The sequence below is a fragment of the Poecilia reticulata genome, linkage group LG14 (assembly GCF_000633615.1).
Source record: "Poecilia reticulata strain Guanapo linkage group LG14, Guppy_female_1.0+MT, whole genome shotgun sequence".
Taxonomy (NCBI): Eukaryota; Metazoa; Chordata; class Actinopteri; order Cyprinodontiformes; family Poeciliidae; genus Poecilia; species Poecilia reticulata.
In genome coordinates this window covers 10,921,517-10,941,184 of record NC_024344.1, presented here as the reverse complement: position 1 = coordinate 10,941,184, position 19,668 = coordinate 10,921,517, and the positions used below count along the sequence as shown (strand labels likewise).

At 41.8% G+C, this 19,668-nt stretch overlaps 1 protein-coding gene across 7 annotated transcripts in view; it reads left to right on the top strand.

The window, feature by feature from the left end:
* Positions 1–15,067, top strand: part of klhl13 (kelch-like family member 13) — a 39,985-nt gene extending 24,918 nt beyond the window's left edge. For all 7 annotated transcript variants that reach the window (XM_008427731.2, XM_008427733.2, XM_008427734.1 and 4 more), the window contains 5 exons: positions 288–420; positions 3,079–3,275; positions 4,372–5,167; positions 9,031–9,144; positions 14,493–15,067. In XM_008427731.2, the coding sequence (XP_008425953.1) occupies positions 288–420; positions 3,079–3,275; positions 4,372–5,167; positions 9,031–9,144; positions 14,493–14,980 (1,728 nt within the window). In that variant the 3' untranslated portion in view covers positions 14,981–15,067. The remainder of the gene's footprint in view (positions 1–287; positions 421–3,078; positions 3,276–4,371; positions 5,168–9,030; positions 9,145–14,492) is intronic.
* The last annotated feature ends 4,601 nt before the right edge of the window (positions 15,068–19,668 follow it).

Sequence of the window (19,668 nt, the reverse complement as noted above, 5' to 3'; positions counted from 1 at the left end):
CCTCCGTGTCTCATTTGACGTAGTAGGTAAAAAAAAAATCGGGTTCGCAAAAGCGAGGGGCAATATCAATTATTTACCTGAAGAAATTACAAAACTGGCGAGTTAATTTTATTTCTGTCACCAGGAGCTTTGGTGAGCACGTGATCTTCTCAGTCTGTTATTGACTCAGCTGAGGAGTCACTGGATGAGGGGATAAAAAGCCGCTACTTAATTTAGGTCCCCTAAGCTGGGAGCCAGAAACACTTCCTGCTCGTATAACTCTCACCTCCCTTCCCTTTTGGATTCAGGGATTTGATCAGCTGAGAATAGAAGGTTTGCTGTGTGACGTGACGCTGGTTGCTGGGGACGGCGACGAAGCTTTTCCTGTTCACCGCGCAATGATGGCCTCGTCCTCCGACTACTTCAAAGCTATGTTCACAGGTGGGTCTGCAAACTCTGCCTCTCTGACCAGCGCGTGCACGCGCTGGTCAGAGGGGCGTTGAAGCAGGAATTAGACAGATGCATGTCACGTATGTATGTGGGTCAAGTTTTACTCTGAACCCCAGTTACTGCATCGAGAAATTCCTCGATGTTCTTCCCTGTATTAGGAATTATTTTAAATTGAGGTTTTTAGCAGTGTTTTTTCTGTGCAGTAAAAAGAAACTGGGGTTTAAGCTGGAAATTCAGTAGTAAAGGAAAGTTGAAAACCTTTAATCAACATTGTAAAGTTTATTAAAGGGATAGTTGGAACTTTTTCAAAGCGACATTCTGTGGAAATATGATCAGTAAAAGTTCCCTTACATTCAGTAGATGGATATATTATTAAAGAATTTATAGGAGAGTGAATTTAATAAAATAGTTTGTCTATATAGCACCAGTTGATGACTTAACAGTCAACAATGTATATGCATAAATATATGATTGAGTCACTTCTGTTCATATTTTCATGTATAGTAACATACATTCCAGATGTATTTAACATTTAAWCAACTTTTAGATRATTTTAACTGGTATAATAAACTAGATGCAAGAAGTTGATTTTCCTCATTTATAACAGACAGCAGTCAAGTGAATGTTATAAATAATTACAGATATGAATATACTCAACTTTTTCTATTATTAAATTCCTGTAATGACTTTTAAAAGCTCTTTAAGAAGTCAACAAATCATTTTTTAAAGAAATGCAGAAAATAATTTTTTTTTCCTTTTTTTTTTTTTAATCTATTCTTGTATTGGTTTTATTTGGTAATGTTCGTCTCTTCAAAGGTACCAACAAATATTATTATTATTATTACCTGTATGCGTTTTAATGAGCAGGAATCACAAAATGTCAGTAAATTTTTTACTTCATGCAAAATGTAATTTTTCTCTTAACTTGACACCCCAGCACTGGAGAGTTCCCATCATGCAGCATTATTATGTGGGGATTTGGAGCCTTCTCCTCTCCCCACCTCGCCTGCATCGGAGCATGTTCAGCTGGTCTCACAGCTATGTATAGCTTCTATAGCTCCATCTATATGTGTCTGAATAGCTTCACACATTTGTGGGTGGTGGCAATACTTCAAGCTGCGTTGCCAAGGAAAACTCTGATCTACAGATAACTCTGCAGTAGGGCTGGAAAATTGTATGGAAGTATGATATTGCTAAATATTGCGATAGCAGTAAAGATTGAATTTAACCCACATTTTTCTCATGGATCTTTTTGTCAAAATGTTCACTTCAGCCRTCTKTAGCTCATGTTACCTTGATCAGGTTTGGGAATAAAAGACGGTGAAAGTTCATAAAAGTGACCAAGTATGTTGGCAAACAGACAATATAACCAGCTAAACATTTCACTCCAGCAGTTCTCAGTATTTAAAATATTTGAATTGCAAAGAAGACTATTGGGTAAGATGTATTGTCCACATATTGCTCTACTCCCCTGTGTAATTTACTCKCCTTTAAAGCTGCAGGGGACAGTGGTGATAAATCCCATCGTCTTAGCAACACAGATCCACGTCTCAAGTTGCTTGTCAGTCCACTTTGAAAAGAAGTCACTATTGTTTTCTGATTATTGTAATCATGCTTAAGATTCTATAAAGTCCAAAGTAGTTGATAATATAATGAAATGTTCAAACACTTTCTGTCAACACCTTAATAGCATTCTGGTTAATTTGTCACATTATCTTTGAAAAGCAGCAGTGTATAAATGCAATGCTTTTACGTTTTTTTCCCCCTCATTGAGATCCCACTGGTCTTCACTGTAGCTTTTCTGCCAACCCGTATGCCGTAACAGGCCTTTTTCAAAGTAAAATTCAATACATTTTTTTTTWAACTTGGAAAAGTGGGACCACGTTGAGGCCATGGATCACCTGCTAGTTTCAGGTCTTTCTAAAGTTCTCCGAGAGCGCCGCTTGTCTCTCGGAGAACTCCTTTGATTATTATTTTGACCTTTCTGTCAGAAATCGGATGAGGAGCACCGGGCCGTGGGTGGCTTACGCTGAAATGATGATCTCTCCATTTCAGGATTMCGGCTCCAGCAGCACTCACTGGGGCATCTGCCAGTGCTGTTAGAATATTTAGCAAAAATAAGAATTTTACCTGAAAACTTCTTTACTTTTACCAACCGTACCACTCTCTGAAGTACCTTTGTAATAAGAAACATTTAATAAACCGTGAGTTAATAATAAACCAGCCACTATTAATTAACGTTTCTTGGGTTTCCATTTCATTTTTWAAAAAAAAATGTTTTTACAACTTATTTCTTGTGTCATTCTGATATTTACCCGTAACTTCATTTGATAACTAATTTGCTGCAGACGTCCGCTCAGAATCTCATGACGATGGCTTCATCAGAAATACTTAAACTGAGAAAATTGTTGTTGTTTCACACAGTAATTTACCCATTACTCATTTTTGGCAGCATTTAGGCTACATGGTGACAAACAGCTACAGTTTAAAGAGCTTGTGTTAGTAGGTGTGTGTTCAAGAGCTGCTTGGAGTGAAGGATACCGGTCTCCAGTGTCTCCCGTCCTTGTTTTGTTATTGCAATGAGTAGAACCACATTTAGTAATTTGTTTTGTTGTTGTTTTTCCCCCGCCCCACTCTCCCGTGATGCAGGTGGAATGAAAGAACAGGATTTGATGTGCATCAAGCTTCACGGAGTAAACCGAATAGGCCTCAAGAAGATCATCGACTTTATCTACACAGCAAAGTTGTCACTCAACATGGAGAATTTGCAAGACACACTTGAAGCTGCAAGTTTTTTACAAATCCTTCCCGTGTTGGACTTCTGCAAGGTTTTTCTCATTTCTGGGGTAAGAAGACGACAAAGGAGCTGTTGCATGTAAAACAAAAAAAAACTTTGTGAAGAGCTTCAGCAGCTCGTTTTAAAAAGGATTTAGATGTTGTCGACACAAAGTGTGAGGGAGTGTATGGAAGTCAGGATAATCCCAATGAATACTAAAGAATGTGTTCGTGACTAACCACAGGCTATTTAAAAGTACAATAGCTTCCATACATCTATCTTCAAGATCTTGTCATTTTATCACAGCCACCAACTCCAGTGTGTTTTCTCAAGGTTTTATGCGATAGACCAACACAAAGTAGCGTTTGTGAATAAAAGGATTTTAAAAAGTAGTCTGTAGAGACACTTTTTAGTGTGTGAGATTTATAGCTGCAAGTCTATAAATCTAGCTGCAAGTCTCTACCAGTTTTTTATACCCAGAGATTTTTTTTGCTCCTTTGCAAAACATTTGGAGCTTAGCCTCAGTATATGTATGGACGTTAATTTTCAAGTATTGCTAATATTTTTGAAGTAGATGTATGTCTGGACTTTGACTGGGCCATTGTAACACAACATGCTTTAATCTAAGCCAGTCATTTGTAGCTCTCGCCGTATGCTAAGGGTGCTCCGTGTCTCCAATCTGGTGCTGGCTMCAGCAGGTTTTCTTCAGGATTGCCCCATGYTGTGCTCCATCCCCATGGCATGATGCTGCCACCAGGTTTTAGTTTTTCAACAGTGGGTTGAGTTATGCCTGAGATTAGATTTAACTCATTGGCGTTATTATTTGCAGCGAAATTTGTTGCCCTGTGTTTCATTTACAGGTGAAAAGGAGGCTGAATATATAAGCATGCCACACTTTTCAGTTTGTGTAAAAACACAAAACATGCTGAAAAGCTTGTGTTGCTCTCTTCATTTTCCATTTATCAGCTGCTTTATTATCTGTCACATAAAATCCCCAAAAACAGAAGTTTTTGGTCATAAAGTGACAAGATGTGTAAGTGGATTAAACACCTTTTTTACAATCTACAAACTCAATCTAGCTCTTTCCCTTAGTGACAGCCAGCCATCTGAGCTGCTGCTGATGGTGGCTGGGTTTCCTACGACTTACTCTGCTGCTGATTTCGCAGGTTTCACTCGACAACTGCGTTGAGGTGGGGCGAATTGCCAACACGTACAACCTGACRGAGGTGGACAAATACGTCAACAACTTCATCCTGAAGAACTTCCCCTCCTTACTGGGCACAGGAGAGTTTGTCAAGCTCCCGTTTGAACGGCTGGCCTTTGTGCTGTCCAGTAACAGCTTGAAACACTGCACTGAGTTAGACTTGTTCAAGGCCGCCTGCCGCTGGCTGCGCTTCGAGGACAGTCGCATGGAATATGCTGCAAAGCTCATGAAGAACATTCGCTTCCCCCTCATGAACCCTCAAGAGCTCATCAATCATGTACAGACAGTGGATTTTATGCGCACAGACAACACTTGTGTCAACCTTCTCCTGGAAGCTAGCAATTACCAAATGATGCCCTTCATGCAGCCAGTAATGCAGTCTGAACGGACAGCCATTCGCTCGGACAGTGCCCACCTGGTCACTCTGGGCGGCGTTCTGCGCCAGCAGCTTGTCGTCAGCAAGGAGCTGCGGCTCTTTGACGAGAAGGCCCACGAGTGGAAGGCGCTGGCTCCCATGGACGCACCCCGCTACCAGCACGGCATCGCCGTCATCGGCAACTTTCTCTATGTTGTGGGCGGCCAAAGCAACTACGACACCAAAGGAAAAACGGCAGTGGACACGGTGTTCCGGTACGACCCTCGCTACAATAAATGGATCCAGGTGGCGTGCCTTAATGAAAAACGAACCTTCTTCCACCTCAGCGCTCTCAAGGGACATCTCTACGCTGTAGGTGGGAGGAATGCTGCTGGGGAGCTTGGTGAGTTCAAATCCGCCATGTGGTTTATTATCAAGCACATTGTTTTCAAAAGGGCACCACGAGTATGACGGGCTTTTGTTAAAGAGCAGATCATTAGGTGAACAGAATTATTTTGAAATATGAATCGCAACAAGCTCCAAATCAGTTCAATTTATATTGTGCCAATTTACAATCATATTTTAAGCTTCAAGACTGAAACGCACAGTACAAGAGGCCACCCAAAGTACTACATAATGCAAACAAATCAACAGTCAGGTCAGAACTTTATGAAAAGCAGGAGCAAGAGCAGAATGAGGCTGATTCCAGGTCTGATAAAGTTTGGAAAGCAGAAACCAGCCCATGTTTCTCTCTAGATCAGACTCATTTTCATTGTGAATGTTCTAAAGGGACGGTTGTCTCAGAATATATTGATGAAACTAAAAAATATATATCATCAATAGAAATGTTTGTAAGGAGTTTTTACAATATATGCGCTAATGTATGATGTTAAASGTGACTTTTTATCAATTATAGATTCAATGTTTTTGAGGAATTTTGAGAAACTTTGCAGTAAAAATGTGGAGATTTGTTGGTTTTGTGTGAATTTTGCAGAGTTGTGAAAAACGTGAAGGACTTGTTGATGTAATTTGGAGCCTAGAGGGCCACATAAAGAGTTTGACCCCTGTGCACTAGATGTTTAAAAAAAATCCAAKACAAACTAGTTTCTTCTTGTGCTYTTGATAACTTGGAAAGCTCAACCATCTCAAAACAGTCCAAACACATCAGGTTTTATAGTGGCACTCGGTGCTGACTCACTCACTGAGGATGAAGTAATCGCCTTCGGGAGAATGCCAACAATTTTATTTTTAATAGAATCAATTTTATTTAAGAAGAATCCCATAAAGCCATTACCGCTGAGTGCCGGGGGGAGTTGATGGCTCGACTGAGCTATGGCTGTAGGTTTGGCAACTGGACTAAAAAGAAACCAAGGATTATTCTTTCTCTCCTTCATGAATAATGAAAAATATAAAGTTGCGGCTTGGCGAGGGRTCTTTTTCTACAGCAGTAACTATTTTTTCCATGTTAAATGTGACTCCAATAGACGTGTAGAAAGACATTTTTTCAGCTGCTAGTAACAGAAGTCGTCGTAGCTGAAAAATAAAACTAGACTTGCAGCTCTGAGAACTGAAAATTCACATCTTTAAGAGCACAAACTGAAAAATGTGTAAGTTCTTGTATTTTACAATATGTTAACTCAAGCTATAATCATCCTGGAACCACAAGCCGTTCTGTTCTCTTTTCCTTTGACTTCAGGGGAAAAAGAACGATGACAGAATAGCTGCACAAYGATTAGGGAATTGGATTGTGATATTAATGCTTCCAACACTCTCTGACCTTTAGCATCTTGGGCGCYATCATCTGTGCCGGATGTTGGCATCTGCTGTGGTGATACTCCATCCAACAGGCTGAATATTATGTTGGCATTCAGAGGATGCATTTATGATAATTGGAAATGCCAGCAGACAAACATTGCTTTCCAAACTGTCCTTTAATATTATTAAAATCCACTAACATTGCGATATGTCAGAAAGCTTTTACTTATTTGTCCACGTGTTGTTAAAAATTCTATCTTTCCAGTGAATCTTTCCTTTGTTTGCATGATGTTTGGTTTTATCATTTTCTAGTTCTGGTAAAGTATGGAAAGCAGAAACCAGGATGAAAAGATGTTGGTTCCCATCCTTTATTGTTTCTTCTCTAAACTAAAAGACCTTTCAACTTGACCTGGGTTAGGCGTCAAACCCAGGTTTTTTAACAAACTGAGGCTATCGGTTTGTTAAATTTTATAGCCTAAATGTGTTGAAATSTGCTGTTTTTAGTGTAAAATGTAAGAATTGTTTTATTTTAAAGTGGATTTAACTTTACAACATTCTTTTTCCATGATTTGTAGAACATACAGACAACAAAACGCAACTAAGTAATTACATTTTAATCTTTAAAATTTGAGTCTGGAAAAGTGTAGAATATTGAAAATATGTAAGTGACCCAAGAAAAGAAATTTGTCACTTTCAAGATGAAAGCTGTTCAGATTTSTGAACATTTGAGTTTATTATGTTTTTTGTTGTTTTTTCCCGCACAATGGGCCAGTACAAAATATCTGAAGGACTGGTCCTGGYRCAGGCGCTGTAATATAATATAAATCAACAGGCACCTTTAATTTGACATGAATTTTTAGTCTTTAAAGTGCTTGTTTAACATGAGTAATCTATAAGTAGTCAAATAAATTTCCTCAAATATCCTCGCAATCTGCTGCAGTCGATTACAGAAACGCATCAGTGCATAAGATTTCAGTGACTTTGTCCTGGAGAAGTGTTTTTGCTGCTGTTCTTCTTCTGTGCGTGTGACATTGAGACCGGCCTGAAGCTTTGACAGGATCAGTACTGACAGCGACTGACGTGCCCTTCAGAGCTTTAAGTGTTGACAAAGTCGTTCCGTCTGAAACTTCCCGCTGTAACAYTGTTTTCTTCTATTTTAATTCTTAAAACCAGCTTTATGAGCGGATCAGTCTATGTATATGTTTGTTTATATGTTTTCCTTGCAGTCGGTTGGKGCCTGGTAACCAATCGGGGACCTCTGCAACCCGTAGTCTTAAACCACAAAGAGGTGCCACCCAATACTTAAATCCGGCCGTATAACTCCAGCAGACCGGGAGAGGAGCTGTCTTCTATTTTGGGTTATAATTAGACCAAAGAACAGAGCCTGAGCTCAACGACTGTCTACACAACTGCCTTATTCAGCTTTACGTTCCACTGCCTTCGCGCTGCATGTGGTWCARGCCCRGTGTATTTCTGGATGTGCCCTTCCCCTCCGCCACGTTTGTTTACTCTCGACGGGTCGTATGGGTGTGGTTTTATTGTTGCGTCTGGAATGCCCTGATTTTTAGAAAAGGAAAGCTTAACAACGTGAAGACGGATTCACGGGGGGGAATTTCAGCTTTAATGAGTACACACTGAGTCTTTCTGGCTCGCTTTACTGCCGTTTCCCTCTAGGTTAATTTAGCTTCTTAAAATCTGAGAACAAATATGTATTTTGCACTACGTCTACTACAGTTTTTATTTTTTATTTCTGTAACTTAATTTATACTCAATTTGCCAGTTTTCTAAACTTAAATTAGAATATATGAGAATACAGACAATTAAGGCCACTGAGTTATTACTGGCAGCTTCTACATTAGATTCATTCTCATCTGCAATTGTCTCATTGATTTCACAGAATCCTCCAAAATTCTCCAAATCCACCTGCTGCTCTTTCTGCTCACCATCAATCAGTTCAGTTTAAAACGACGTCTAGTTAAGCACTCGTGTCCTGAATGCAGTAAATAAAGCCAACAGGTTTYCATCCTGTGATTACAGGAGAATAACTTGCTCATGTCTTTTCCATCCATGGCGATGAGGAGCTATTGATGGCAGAGACTGAAGCGTGCTTTGAGCCTTGTTATGATCTTATTTCAAGCACAAGGTAATCTTGTTGACGCACCCTTGTTGCTTGTTATGGGGTCGTAACAAGCAACCGATCGCTCGCCTGTGATTATCGCTCGTGAATCCCAGCGCCCCTGTTGTTGGATATTTCAGATTTCTCGCTRAAGTATCCTCAGGCGCATTAGGATAAAGGATCTAGCAATCTCCCAATTTCCTGCGCAGTCAGTGGACGCAGCAGCGGTTGGCGGGCCATGGGGTGTGTACTGTATTTAAATCTGAGTTTTAGATCCCACACTGAGACCCTCCAAGGCCTCATTTGCTGCTGTTTGTCCTCTTTTAGTTGCGTCTTGACCCACTTTCTTCTAATACGGTCTTCTTCTTTCTTTTTTTTCTCTCCCCATCTCAAAGCTACTGTGGAGTGCTACAACCCAAGGACAAATGAATGGACGTATGTTGCCAAAATGAATGAGCCACATTACGGCCACGCTGGGACGGTGTACGGTGGTTACATGTACATTTCAGGTGAGTGTGTGCTGAGAGTTTGTATTAACCTTCTGAAGAGTAGAAAAGCAAAAAAGATGCAACATTTTGTATAATTAGCTCTCAAATTTTATGACTACATTTAGCAGGATTTTGCTCATTTATRAAAGTCAAAATGAAAATAAATGYTGAAACATTTAATCCCAGGTTTAATTATATTGCAATTACATTTTCAGGACACTTTTCTTTCTTTCACAAAATTTCCTGCAGTCTCCACGAACTTCATCAAACTTGCTTCTAAATATATCCATCTGGCACGAACGTAAAGGGCCTTTACAGTCCATCCAAATGGCCAAATACATCACTAACATGCAGACCCCGGATGCTCAACACTTTAAATATAATACCTTACCAAATATGGCAAGAAAGCAGCCTTTACGACTGCGACATTGCACACACTGGTATTGCTATGACAATTGTGATTCAGTGCATCTATTGTCTACTTAAAAGCTCAGTTTGGGATCAGATGCTCGCTTTTGTCTGCTTGACTTGCCGAGTCCTGAAGAAAGTAACCCGTTGTTGACACTCTGGCATCACGCTTATGTCATGGTGGAGGGTTTGGCGCGWGCGGTGGACCTCAAGGGAATCACCGCCTGYTCTTTAGGCCTCACATTAACACTTGTTCCTGCGATTGGAAGCGAATCCCGCGGTATGGAGATGAGCCCTATTTTCTCAGTGTGACTAATCCAGAGCAGCACGACAAAAGGGGCGAACGTTTCTGCTGGTGGAGGGGAATTCAGGAGGATGGAGAAAGGAGAACTGAAGGAGGTGTAGGAGGTGTAATACACAACACTGTTAATCCCTCCTGGCCACAAGAAAAACCATCATCTTCCTCCTCTTGCAACACATGAACGCGAGCGGCAGCGGCGGCMGTTCAAAGGCGTAAGAGCTGATCCCTGAWGCTGAAAATCCACGTTTCACAACAAACATTGAACAGCGTTAACGTATTCCAAAGATGTTTAAAGTTTTTTGAATGAGGTGAGGCGATTTGTACCACCTACTTGAACCAAAAAATAGCACCCCCTAGTGTCAGTCTGTGAGTGGTTCTTGTATCGATTATGGAGGTAGGTTTTTTTTAGACTAAGCTTATTTACACAAAACCTGCATTTACCCCGGATATTTTTGTTGTTTTTTTTGTTTAACGAGGACATGACATCTAACTGGTAGTCTAACTCTAAAGTGCARCCTGCCTACTTGGACATGTCAAACCTGGCTTGAAACACTAATTGGTAAATGGCTGAAACACTGCAGGGGGGGGTAATAAAGGCCACAAAACTGCCCTTCTTCCTGGAAAAGGCTCCTAAAGTAAAAGCACACCTATAATTAAAATTCTTTACTCGTTGCGACTAAAATGTCACAATGAGTAACCTTTACATTTTTCCAAAATTTTGTTTCAGATTTAGACACCGAGWTGTGTGGAGAGAGTCAAGTGGYACAAGAATTACACGAGTCAGAAATGGGACTAAAAAACTGCTCACTCTAGTTAGTTGCTGGGTTGAAATGAAGCACAGTCCTGGATCAAACCAAAGCTGYTTGAGACGGCTACAGAAAAATGAATAAACCAAAGAAATATTTCTATTCCTTTTATTACCTTCACATGTTCATCAAATGTTTGTTGATCAATTTCCTAGGAAACTCGTATTTTGTTGTACGTTACAATTGAGTCGAGCTGTAGTCAGCACAGTTGGACTAAATGAAGTTAACTGGGGCAAATTTTTAATTATTCAATGTTTCAGGAATCGGTTTCTTATTTGATCCTACTTGTTGCCGTGGGAAATATTGACAAGTTGGCAGAACATGTAGCCCTTTTAATTTGATCCAATATTAGCCGAGACTCGAAGGACGGCTGCTGGCACCTCGAGACATGATGGATCATTTTCACTTCAAGCTAAAGAACCAGAGAATATTTAAAACCAGCAARAGCAGAAGATGCTGATGGTGCAATAGTCAAAATTATTAATAATCTCACTGCTAATAACTGAAGAGAARGAGGCTACTTTTTCCCTCCGCTCACCGTTTTCTGTTTTTATTCCTCCTTCGTTGGAAATACAGCTTTACSACGTYGATATCAGGCGAGTCGGGCGATAAATTTTGTCTTTGTGAGAGCAGGCTCCGTACCCRTACCGCCTAAAAATATGAACTGTTGGGCAGTGTAATATCACAACACAACYTGCTTAATGATTGCAGCTGCTATCAGAGAGGAATCGAGCACCACACATGAAACGTAGCTTCAATAAAAATGCTCCAAGAGGTCGCTAAGAGGCCTCTCTGGCTCCCACAGTCTCCGGGGGTTAGAGTCTTGCGGTGCAAGGTGACCCACGCCGGAGTGCACTTCCTTGTCTGTCTGTCACAGCACATCAGGTCACTTTCTCCGACTGTGCTGCTGTGCTGTCTGAAGGTATTCTGTCAGCTGGATGAACCTGACAAATGCACTCAGTCCACAGGCCGTCACAGCCGCAGCGCCTCGGCACAATTCAGACATTACTAAACTACTGCCACGCTTTGTTTTCCTATAAACAAGTCCCCCGCCCCCTTTTTTTTTTTGTTGTTTTTCTTTCTGTCGTTTTTTTTCTTTTTTTTTTTTTTAATGCTTCACTGAAACTAGACGTCTGCTCTCATACTCAACCGGTTGAATCATCTTTGGCTGCATCTTCTGCTCTGAACCCTCTTGGGCATGAAATAACATGAGCAGCTGAACACACCTGGATTTGGGGATTATCTGCCATTCCTCTCTGCAATCCCCTTGAGCTTCGTCAGTTTGGACATGGCTGTCAGCAGACATCCACTTTCTGGCCTCCTGATGGATATTTAATTGGCTTCAAGTCGGAGCTTGGGTCGAACCTCTTAAAGACATTTTCGTGTTTGAAGGAGAACTGCGAGGCCAAGAATGCTCTGGAGCAGAACAACATTTTTCTTCKCTCGACTTTTTCCACTCGCTGAAACATTTCTTTATAACCGCCTGTGGAGAACAGCCCACAGCGTCATACCGCCACCACTCTGTCCTGCTGTGGGCATTYGTATGGACAAACATTCAGCTGYATCTTTCCTGCAGATGAGAGGGGAAACCAATAWTTGTTTTATTGAATAAGAGCCAGTAGACTCCGTGGGTTYTACGAAACGGTCAAGCTGTCTTTGGCGACAAGCAGATCTTGATGCTCAATACCGATTTTAAGTGTGGTCKTTTATACTACTAAGTRAGAGTTCTGTGTGAACGGTTTAAGTCCCCAAATTGWGTCGCATGCACAGAGGAAGAACGTTAACATTAAGCAAATGAAAGCACAACTAACAGCACCGACCTTTTGTGGAGCATTGACTGCAGGGAGGTTTGTTTGGATGTGTAGTCGGGTCCAGAGGTGGTTTGGATTTAAACGTTTGGGTGAAAAAATTGTGAATGGGGCTCTGGAGCTCTCAGACTGTAGCGAAAAAGTTGAATTTCATCTCGYTGTGATTTAATATCAGGGATTGGGGGGACAGGGAAGTTCAAGTTGACCTGCTGTCGGTTACACGTCTCCTCTGGACCCGGAGRAAGTCACAGTGATAATTAACCAAGCAGGTGTGAAGTGGGAGGCATTACAAGCAGCTGTCTGTCATAACTGGAGGCCCTGTTGTCACTCTTTGGGTGTGTGATGGTGGCTTTGTTTACACAAGCACACATTGTTGCGGTACAAGCCGTCACAAGGCTTCTGTGGTCAGTACTGTTTTCTGAAAAGGACAGAAGTATTACTCTGGGAAAAAGTTTCCATCAAGYTACTCTTCCATGAAAGGAAAGAAGCAGGTTTACCTCAGGGAAATCACCAGCTTTATGATTGAGCAAACAGAGCTGTTTTTCATCTCTATTTTTTTTTTTTTTCAGGCGTTTTAAACTATTTCTGCTTTTAAATTCCTCTAAAAAGTGAGTTGTGCTCTGGGAAAGGATGAAGTTCTGGAGTTTCCAGTGGGTTTTATTGTCCTTACAGAACTGCATTCACGATAACGTAGCCCTGTAGTACGACTGATCGATACTCGCTTATCTCTGCCATTCACCTTTGAGGGATGTAACRTCAGAAACGAGTGCAGATCGTCCGTGGGCGATTTATTTATTTATGCAGGATCTCAACTCCTCACACCTGCGATTGTTATAGGACGTTTATAGAAACCGTCCTCTGTCGGTTCACCTCTCTGTCCATCCTGCGTCATCCAGCCGGAGTCCCGGGTGTGCCGGCACTCATTCATCCAGGTCACTGCTTGTACAAAACGACTCCGCAGTTATTCAGCGTCCGCTCGGCTGCACAGGGAAATGCTTTGAAATAGAACCATATGGGCGCACATGGCATGAAATACAATAACAGTCCGTCCTGTGGCGACTAATGAAGGGCACTGGCTTCTAGCTGGTGTTTGAAGGTTGAGATCGGCTCGGTTAAAACGTGCTGTGTCCCATTGCCCCTCTAATGTTGCTGATTAGACATCGAGACACTGGGATCCCGATCAGACGACACCGTATCAAAGAAAAGGCCAGACCCTTTGAACTGGATCAAAATAGCAGCACAGCCCCCTGAGGAGGAATTACAAAGATCCGGAGTTAACTCCAGCGCTGTTTTTCTTGTTGGGGGTTCATAATGGCTTCGTACAATTGGTGGATAAAGTAGTCGGGCTATCTCTTCATTTGATCAGTTAAGAAGGTGCAGCATCACAGATCTGAGTCATGGCAGCTGAATACACAGATTAAGCCGGAACAATGGACCGAACACACGATCGCTGGGCGGCAACAAAAGGAGGGATTGTGCCTGAGAACGGCACGCTCCACAAATCCTGCTCTGCGTTTGCTCCCCGCCTATGTGTGTGTGGCTGGGGGAGGAGGGGCGAGCTGGCTCCCACCCAAATGCATGCTGGGATTGTGTTCCTCTTTATTTTAAGCCTTCCCTGTAGACATGCCCTGTATTTTTTTTTTTTTTCCTCCCTGTTTTTTTTTTTGTTTTTTTTTTTTCCATCAGGTTTTTGTGTCCCGGCGTCTCCCGTCTGTTTGCGCATATGTTAACAGGGGCTTTGAAACGACGCACCGCTTTGTGCCGACTGTTCACAATGAGTGTTAAAAAGAGGCTGAGCAACCGCTGATGTTGCTCTAGTTTGTATAATTACTGTTTAATCTGTTTATTGGCTGAATTTGCAGCGTGGGGATCATGGAAGGATGAGTTTTAAAACCATAGAGCCCGGGGCAGCATTACAGGCTGGTGCTAGAAAGATGTTATTTAGTGAATGACTGATTAACAAGTCCATAAAGTGTTTTCCTCCCCAAAGATGATCAGACTGAGGATTAATTTTAGGGGTTTTTTTTACTGTCTTTTTTGCTGCAGGGGGAATCACTCATGACACTTTCCAGAAGGAGCTGATGTGCTTTGACCCAGATGCGGATAAATGGACTCAGAAGGCGCCCATGACGACGGTCCGGGGCCTCCACTGCATGTGCACGGTGGGCGACCGGCTCTACGTGATCGGGGGCAATCACTTCCGCGGCACCAGCGACTACGACGACGTGCTCAGCTGCGAGTATTACTCCCCCGCCCTCGACCTGTGGACGCCCATCGCCGCCATGCTGCGAGGCCAGAGCGACGTCGGCGTCGCCGTGTTTGAGAACAAGATCTACGTCGTGGGCGGCTACTCGTGGAACAATCGCTGCATGGTGGAAATAGTACAGAAGTACGACCCGGAGAAAGACGAGTGGCAAAAGGTTTTTGACCTGCCCGAGTCGCTAGGCGGGATCCGAGCCTGCACGCTCACAGTTTTCCCTCCTGAGGATATCTCGGGCTCGCCCTCCAGAGAGTCGCCCCTTTCAGCACCTTGATAAATAACGAGGGGTTGGCTCGGGTCTGCCCCAACCCCCGTTAACCTTCCCCCATGCAACCTTCTCAATAAACACTCCTTATAGACATTGTTTGCACTTCTTTCTCAGACATCCGTTCTGCATCCCTGAGTCCACAGCCCCTACAAACTGTGCAGAAACCTCTCCCTGAGTGATAAAGTCTACATAGGACATGGCTTGGCAACCTAATTACATGTCAACGTTGCATACTCAGCATATTTTGGCAGGAAATACCTTGACTTGAAACTTGACTTTGCAAATCAACTTTTCTACCTGATGTCCACAGAGTTTTCTTACGTCCCGTTTCTTTTGGCGTTCTACCTTGAGACGTTGACTACGTTGTGACTCTCTTCTACTCTATGCCAGGTTGAACTACAGGTGACCCCAGGCGACAGCGGAATAGTGACAGAAGAGCTCCAGAGCTGACGGTTTTTAACTCAGGGGTTGGCCCGGGCCCCATCTGCGTCTCCTTACAGTTTCAGCTCTTTCCTGCTGTTGGTATGAAACTGTTAACGAAACAATGTTTTCTAAATTTAATAAACATGATTTTAAAAAAATAAATAAAAAATGGGTGTTGTGGTTATTGACTGAGGCAGATTTGAGGTGAAGGTCTCGACATCTAAAGCTGGAAGTTGATCAATGAGAAGAGAGTATGTACAGATTATGGAGTCATTTTACAACAACTTGCGTGTTTTCTTCTTTTTGAAACAAGAATTGCATGGACAGGTTTGGATTTATTGTGCTTTTTCTCTCATCTATTCAACGTTGTAAATATTCTTACTTAAAAATATAGATTGAAGGACTTTTGTTGACTTTTAGTAATTTAAAGGAAAATGCAGAAATGTTTTCAGTTTGTGACGGGAAGAACAAGGCATCAAACTAAGAGACGATCAAACCTATCTGCAACCAGTGACGATCTCATTTCTTCACCTTTGGGCCCCAAACTGTGAACTTCAAGATGCCTAAGCTCGCTCCCACAGAGCCGGGTTATCAGTCTATCTCCAGATCCTGGGACTGGGGGAAAGAAATGGCCTCCATGCAGTAATAACTTCAACCCTACTGAACGCTTGTCAGATCAGTATGGATGCTCTGTTTCTGAGAGACCGAATTGGCAGTCTTGTGAAAAACGGTGCTTAAGGAACATGATTCAGTGTAACCAAGCTGATGACCAGCATGAGGTTTCTTTGTTTGGAATGACTGGGCAGAAGTGAATCTTTGTTAAATGAATCCCAAAATGTGTTATTCTTTCAACATGACTCATCCAGTACTATAAAAAACACCAAATAAGCCAAGAGTAGAGTAAACCATTTGGCTCTGGCTGAGAATTTGGAGAATGTTTATGGATAAAAACCGTAAACTAGTGTTAAAGCAATCGAACAAAAACATAATTTTATACTTTTTGTGGTAACACTTGATATGTTTCTTGGAAAGTTTTACAGAAACCACATGCTTGTTGTAGCTGTCAACGACTTCCTGGTATCGTCTGGCCACAAGCGGCCTCTCTGACGACTGAAGCTGTTTGGATTCTTGGCACGGGACAAAACTTTCAAACAGTCCATGTGGTACTGGCAGCAACGGACCCTCAGCATTATGCTGTCACCACCATGCCTGACAGTTGGCTTTGTAATAAGTTTTGAAAGCCTTCAAGCATTTTTCTTGTCAGATAGCTATGACTTTGTGCCATCTGACCATTTGGTTTGGACCCACTCCACCGTGGAGAATGAGACTGGTCCTGGAGTTTCCAGTTGAGGGCTATTCTTGAACATTCAAACTGATTTCTTGTCATCACATAGCGAAACCGTCTAGGTCAGATGGTTACTACCTGGACACCAACAGAGCAACGATCTGGTTCTGAAATGGACAAGTTAGGCTTCTGGACTCTTCCTGAAACCCWGACATTAACGCTGTTGAAGATYAGTGGGCTGTRCTCAGAAGTTGAATCAGTGGGTGGCAACCAGCCAGTTTAAWCTGGACTTTTGGAATAGCAGTCAAATAAATATATTACCTGAATTAGTGCAACAAGTTAATGGTGGTTATAAAATGGGTATATTTGGTGCTTAGCTCATTCAGGGACATTTAGTTGAATATTATTAGAGGTATATCCAAATTAGAGCCTGGGTGTGGCATTTTTTATTTTTTTCATTTACAACGGGAGGACTTTTTAGAGATTTCAGACCTTTTTATTCATTCTGGATAACATTCACTTGAATAGTTGCTTTGGATTTAGTCCAGTCCTTGGGATAATTGCATTCCAGTGAAACATTTGCACCCTCCCTCAGCTCATTAATCAGCAGAAGAAGGGAGGATGGCTTCTTTTATCATTGTTTGTGGACCTGTCTGTAATGAACGAGCTGCGAAGTAAAAGCAGGACCAATAAGCCTGAGTGTGGGAGGTTATCTCTATGCCGTTAATTGGTGCAAACGCAGAATTCATTCAACTCGAGCACAAAGTGTTTGAGAAGTCTGCATTGTCCCGGTGGCCGCAGCGGGCCGCAGCGGCCTATGTGGGGATGTTGGCCCGTAACAAAAGCGGCGATCTTCGCCCCGGAAGAAGCGGGTGACCGGGGCTGGCGCTCCCTCCGCTGTCATGGCTGCTCTGGGCGTCGCAGCAGACGGTAACGTCGCCTGCAATCTGCCCATCTGTTCCTGGATGATTAAGGCCTTAATGGCAGCATATGGTGTCCGAGACGTGTCCCTTCATGCTGCTGGCGAGAACAAAAGGTTTGTGTAATCACCAGGTGAGTTTGGTCCGCAGCTATAAGAGCTCGTTATATTCTCATTATAGCCCATTAATGAGAGCTTCTTCTGTTCCTCKGTCCCTTAAACGCTGTTGTTAGATCAGGTCTTTTTTGCGTAACGTGTTTTGATGACCTGGATGTTGCAATTATTTAGTCTTTTTCCTTTCATCAGCTCTTTCGTTCGGGATTGGTAACATTACTATAAAGGGGGAATTTATCTATCTTTTTTTTTTGACATTTCAGAAAATAAAGTCACATCTTATTGAATAAAGCACAATATGAACTTATGAACAATTCCCATCTTCGAAATTGGAAASTCATTAAATAAACAAAATATAAAGCATAAAAAAGTTAGTTTTAACCAAATACTGATGTTGGATTAAAATATAAAAGCCATGATGTTAATTTGGAGGTCACACTATAAAGTCACATTTATGCTGATGATTTAGTTGTTTTTTTTTTCTATTACACTCCCAAAAACATTTTTCTACATTAATTTGAATTTCTATCAACTTTTCAGTGAACAAGTTCTGTCTCAGAGCCATCACAATATTCATCTTAACATAAAACTTTGATGGGCTTCATTAATTTTTATCATTTATTTTAGYCTTTACTTGTTTTTARTCCCCAAAATCGTTTTTGCCCCTTARATTTCATAATCTCATTTTACATTTAGGAATTAAATCCCTGTGGAAATCCAGAACAAATTACTAATTTAACCTTTTGTCAGTGGGAAGACATATTTGCATCTCAATGGCTCGTCACAATCCAGAGATTGGCRACTTAACCAGCAATAAAACTGGATTTAGTGTAGAATATTTCACTCACCTACTTATTAAGGACGTATCTGTCTCCAGTGGTCACAGGTCACCAGTCTATCAGTGGGCAAGACGGTCAAAAGAGACAATTTGGAGTCGATAATGTGAATTATTTTTGGATGGTGGAAGGAAGCTGGAGGAAAACTCGAGGCAGCTACGCTGTTATTTAGACAAATGAGAATTTTTTTGGCTCACAGTGCTGTTTACTCCTGGGATTTGAGTAAATAGCTTTCAGTTTGGATATGGGGGAAACCCTGCTGTGCATAAATTCACTCAGTTGGGTGACATTTACATTCCTGTAGCATCTTGGAAACGTCGCTGAAAGTGAGAATAGGAAGGAGAAGAATTAAAAGAGCTAACAGAAGAAAACGTTGCAACGGGAATTACATTTTTTCTTTCCATCAGACAGGTGTTCAGGTCACCAGATATTTCCTTTTATGAAATTAGTGATGTGAAAAGGTGAATTCCCCCTCAGAGCTTTCCTCTGCTTTGTTCTTCTGTCACTGAAAAAGGAGTCTTTGTAGGATCCAGCCATTGTTCATGCAGGACCGCTGGGGCGGATTGTTTCCCATTATCAGCGGTCGTTGGAGACCGGTCTATTGGGTAAACACGCACACACACACACACACACACACACACACACACACACACACAGGAATGCACACACTCACTCCTAAGCATGATTTAGAGACACAAATTAACCTGCATGCATGTTTCTGGACTGTGGGAGGAAGTCGCAGTATCTGGAGAGAACTCGTGTAGAAAGATCAACCATACTAACATCTGACCCACCTTTCAAATGATAATTTCACTTATTTACATGGAAAAAGGTCTCAAATTCAGCCAGGCAATGTATGGAATGTAACCATCTCCCTTTTTWMAGTCATAAATTATCCACACTTTTCAGAAAGCTGACTTCAAGTTTACAATCCAGACCTACAGAATCAGGATATCACTTAAAATCTGACATTAGTTAGGTTAAAACATCTCAACAAGCAACACATTGGGTCCTAAAGAAAATCACATACACTGTGAAAAGGTCAGAGTTCACGATTCAACAAGAAGAAAGAGCCAGGGCAACAGTAGCGTCCATTGTTTTGGACGGTGTGTGTCTC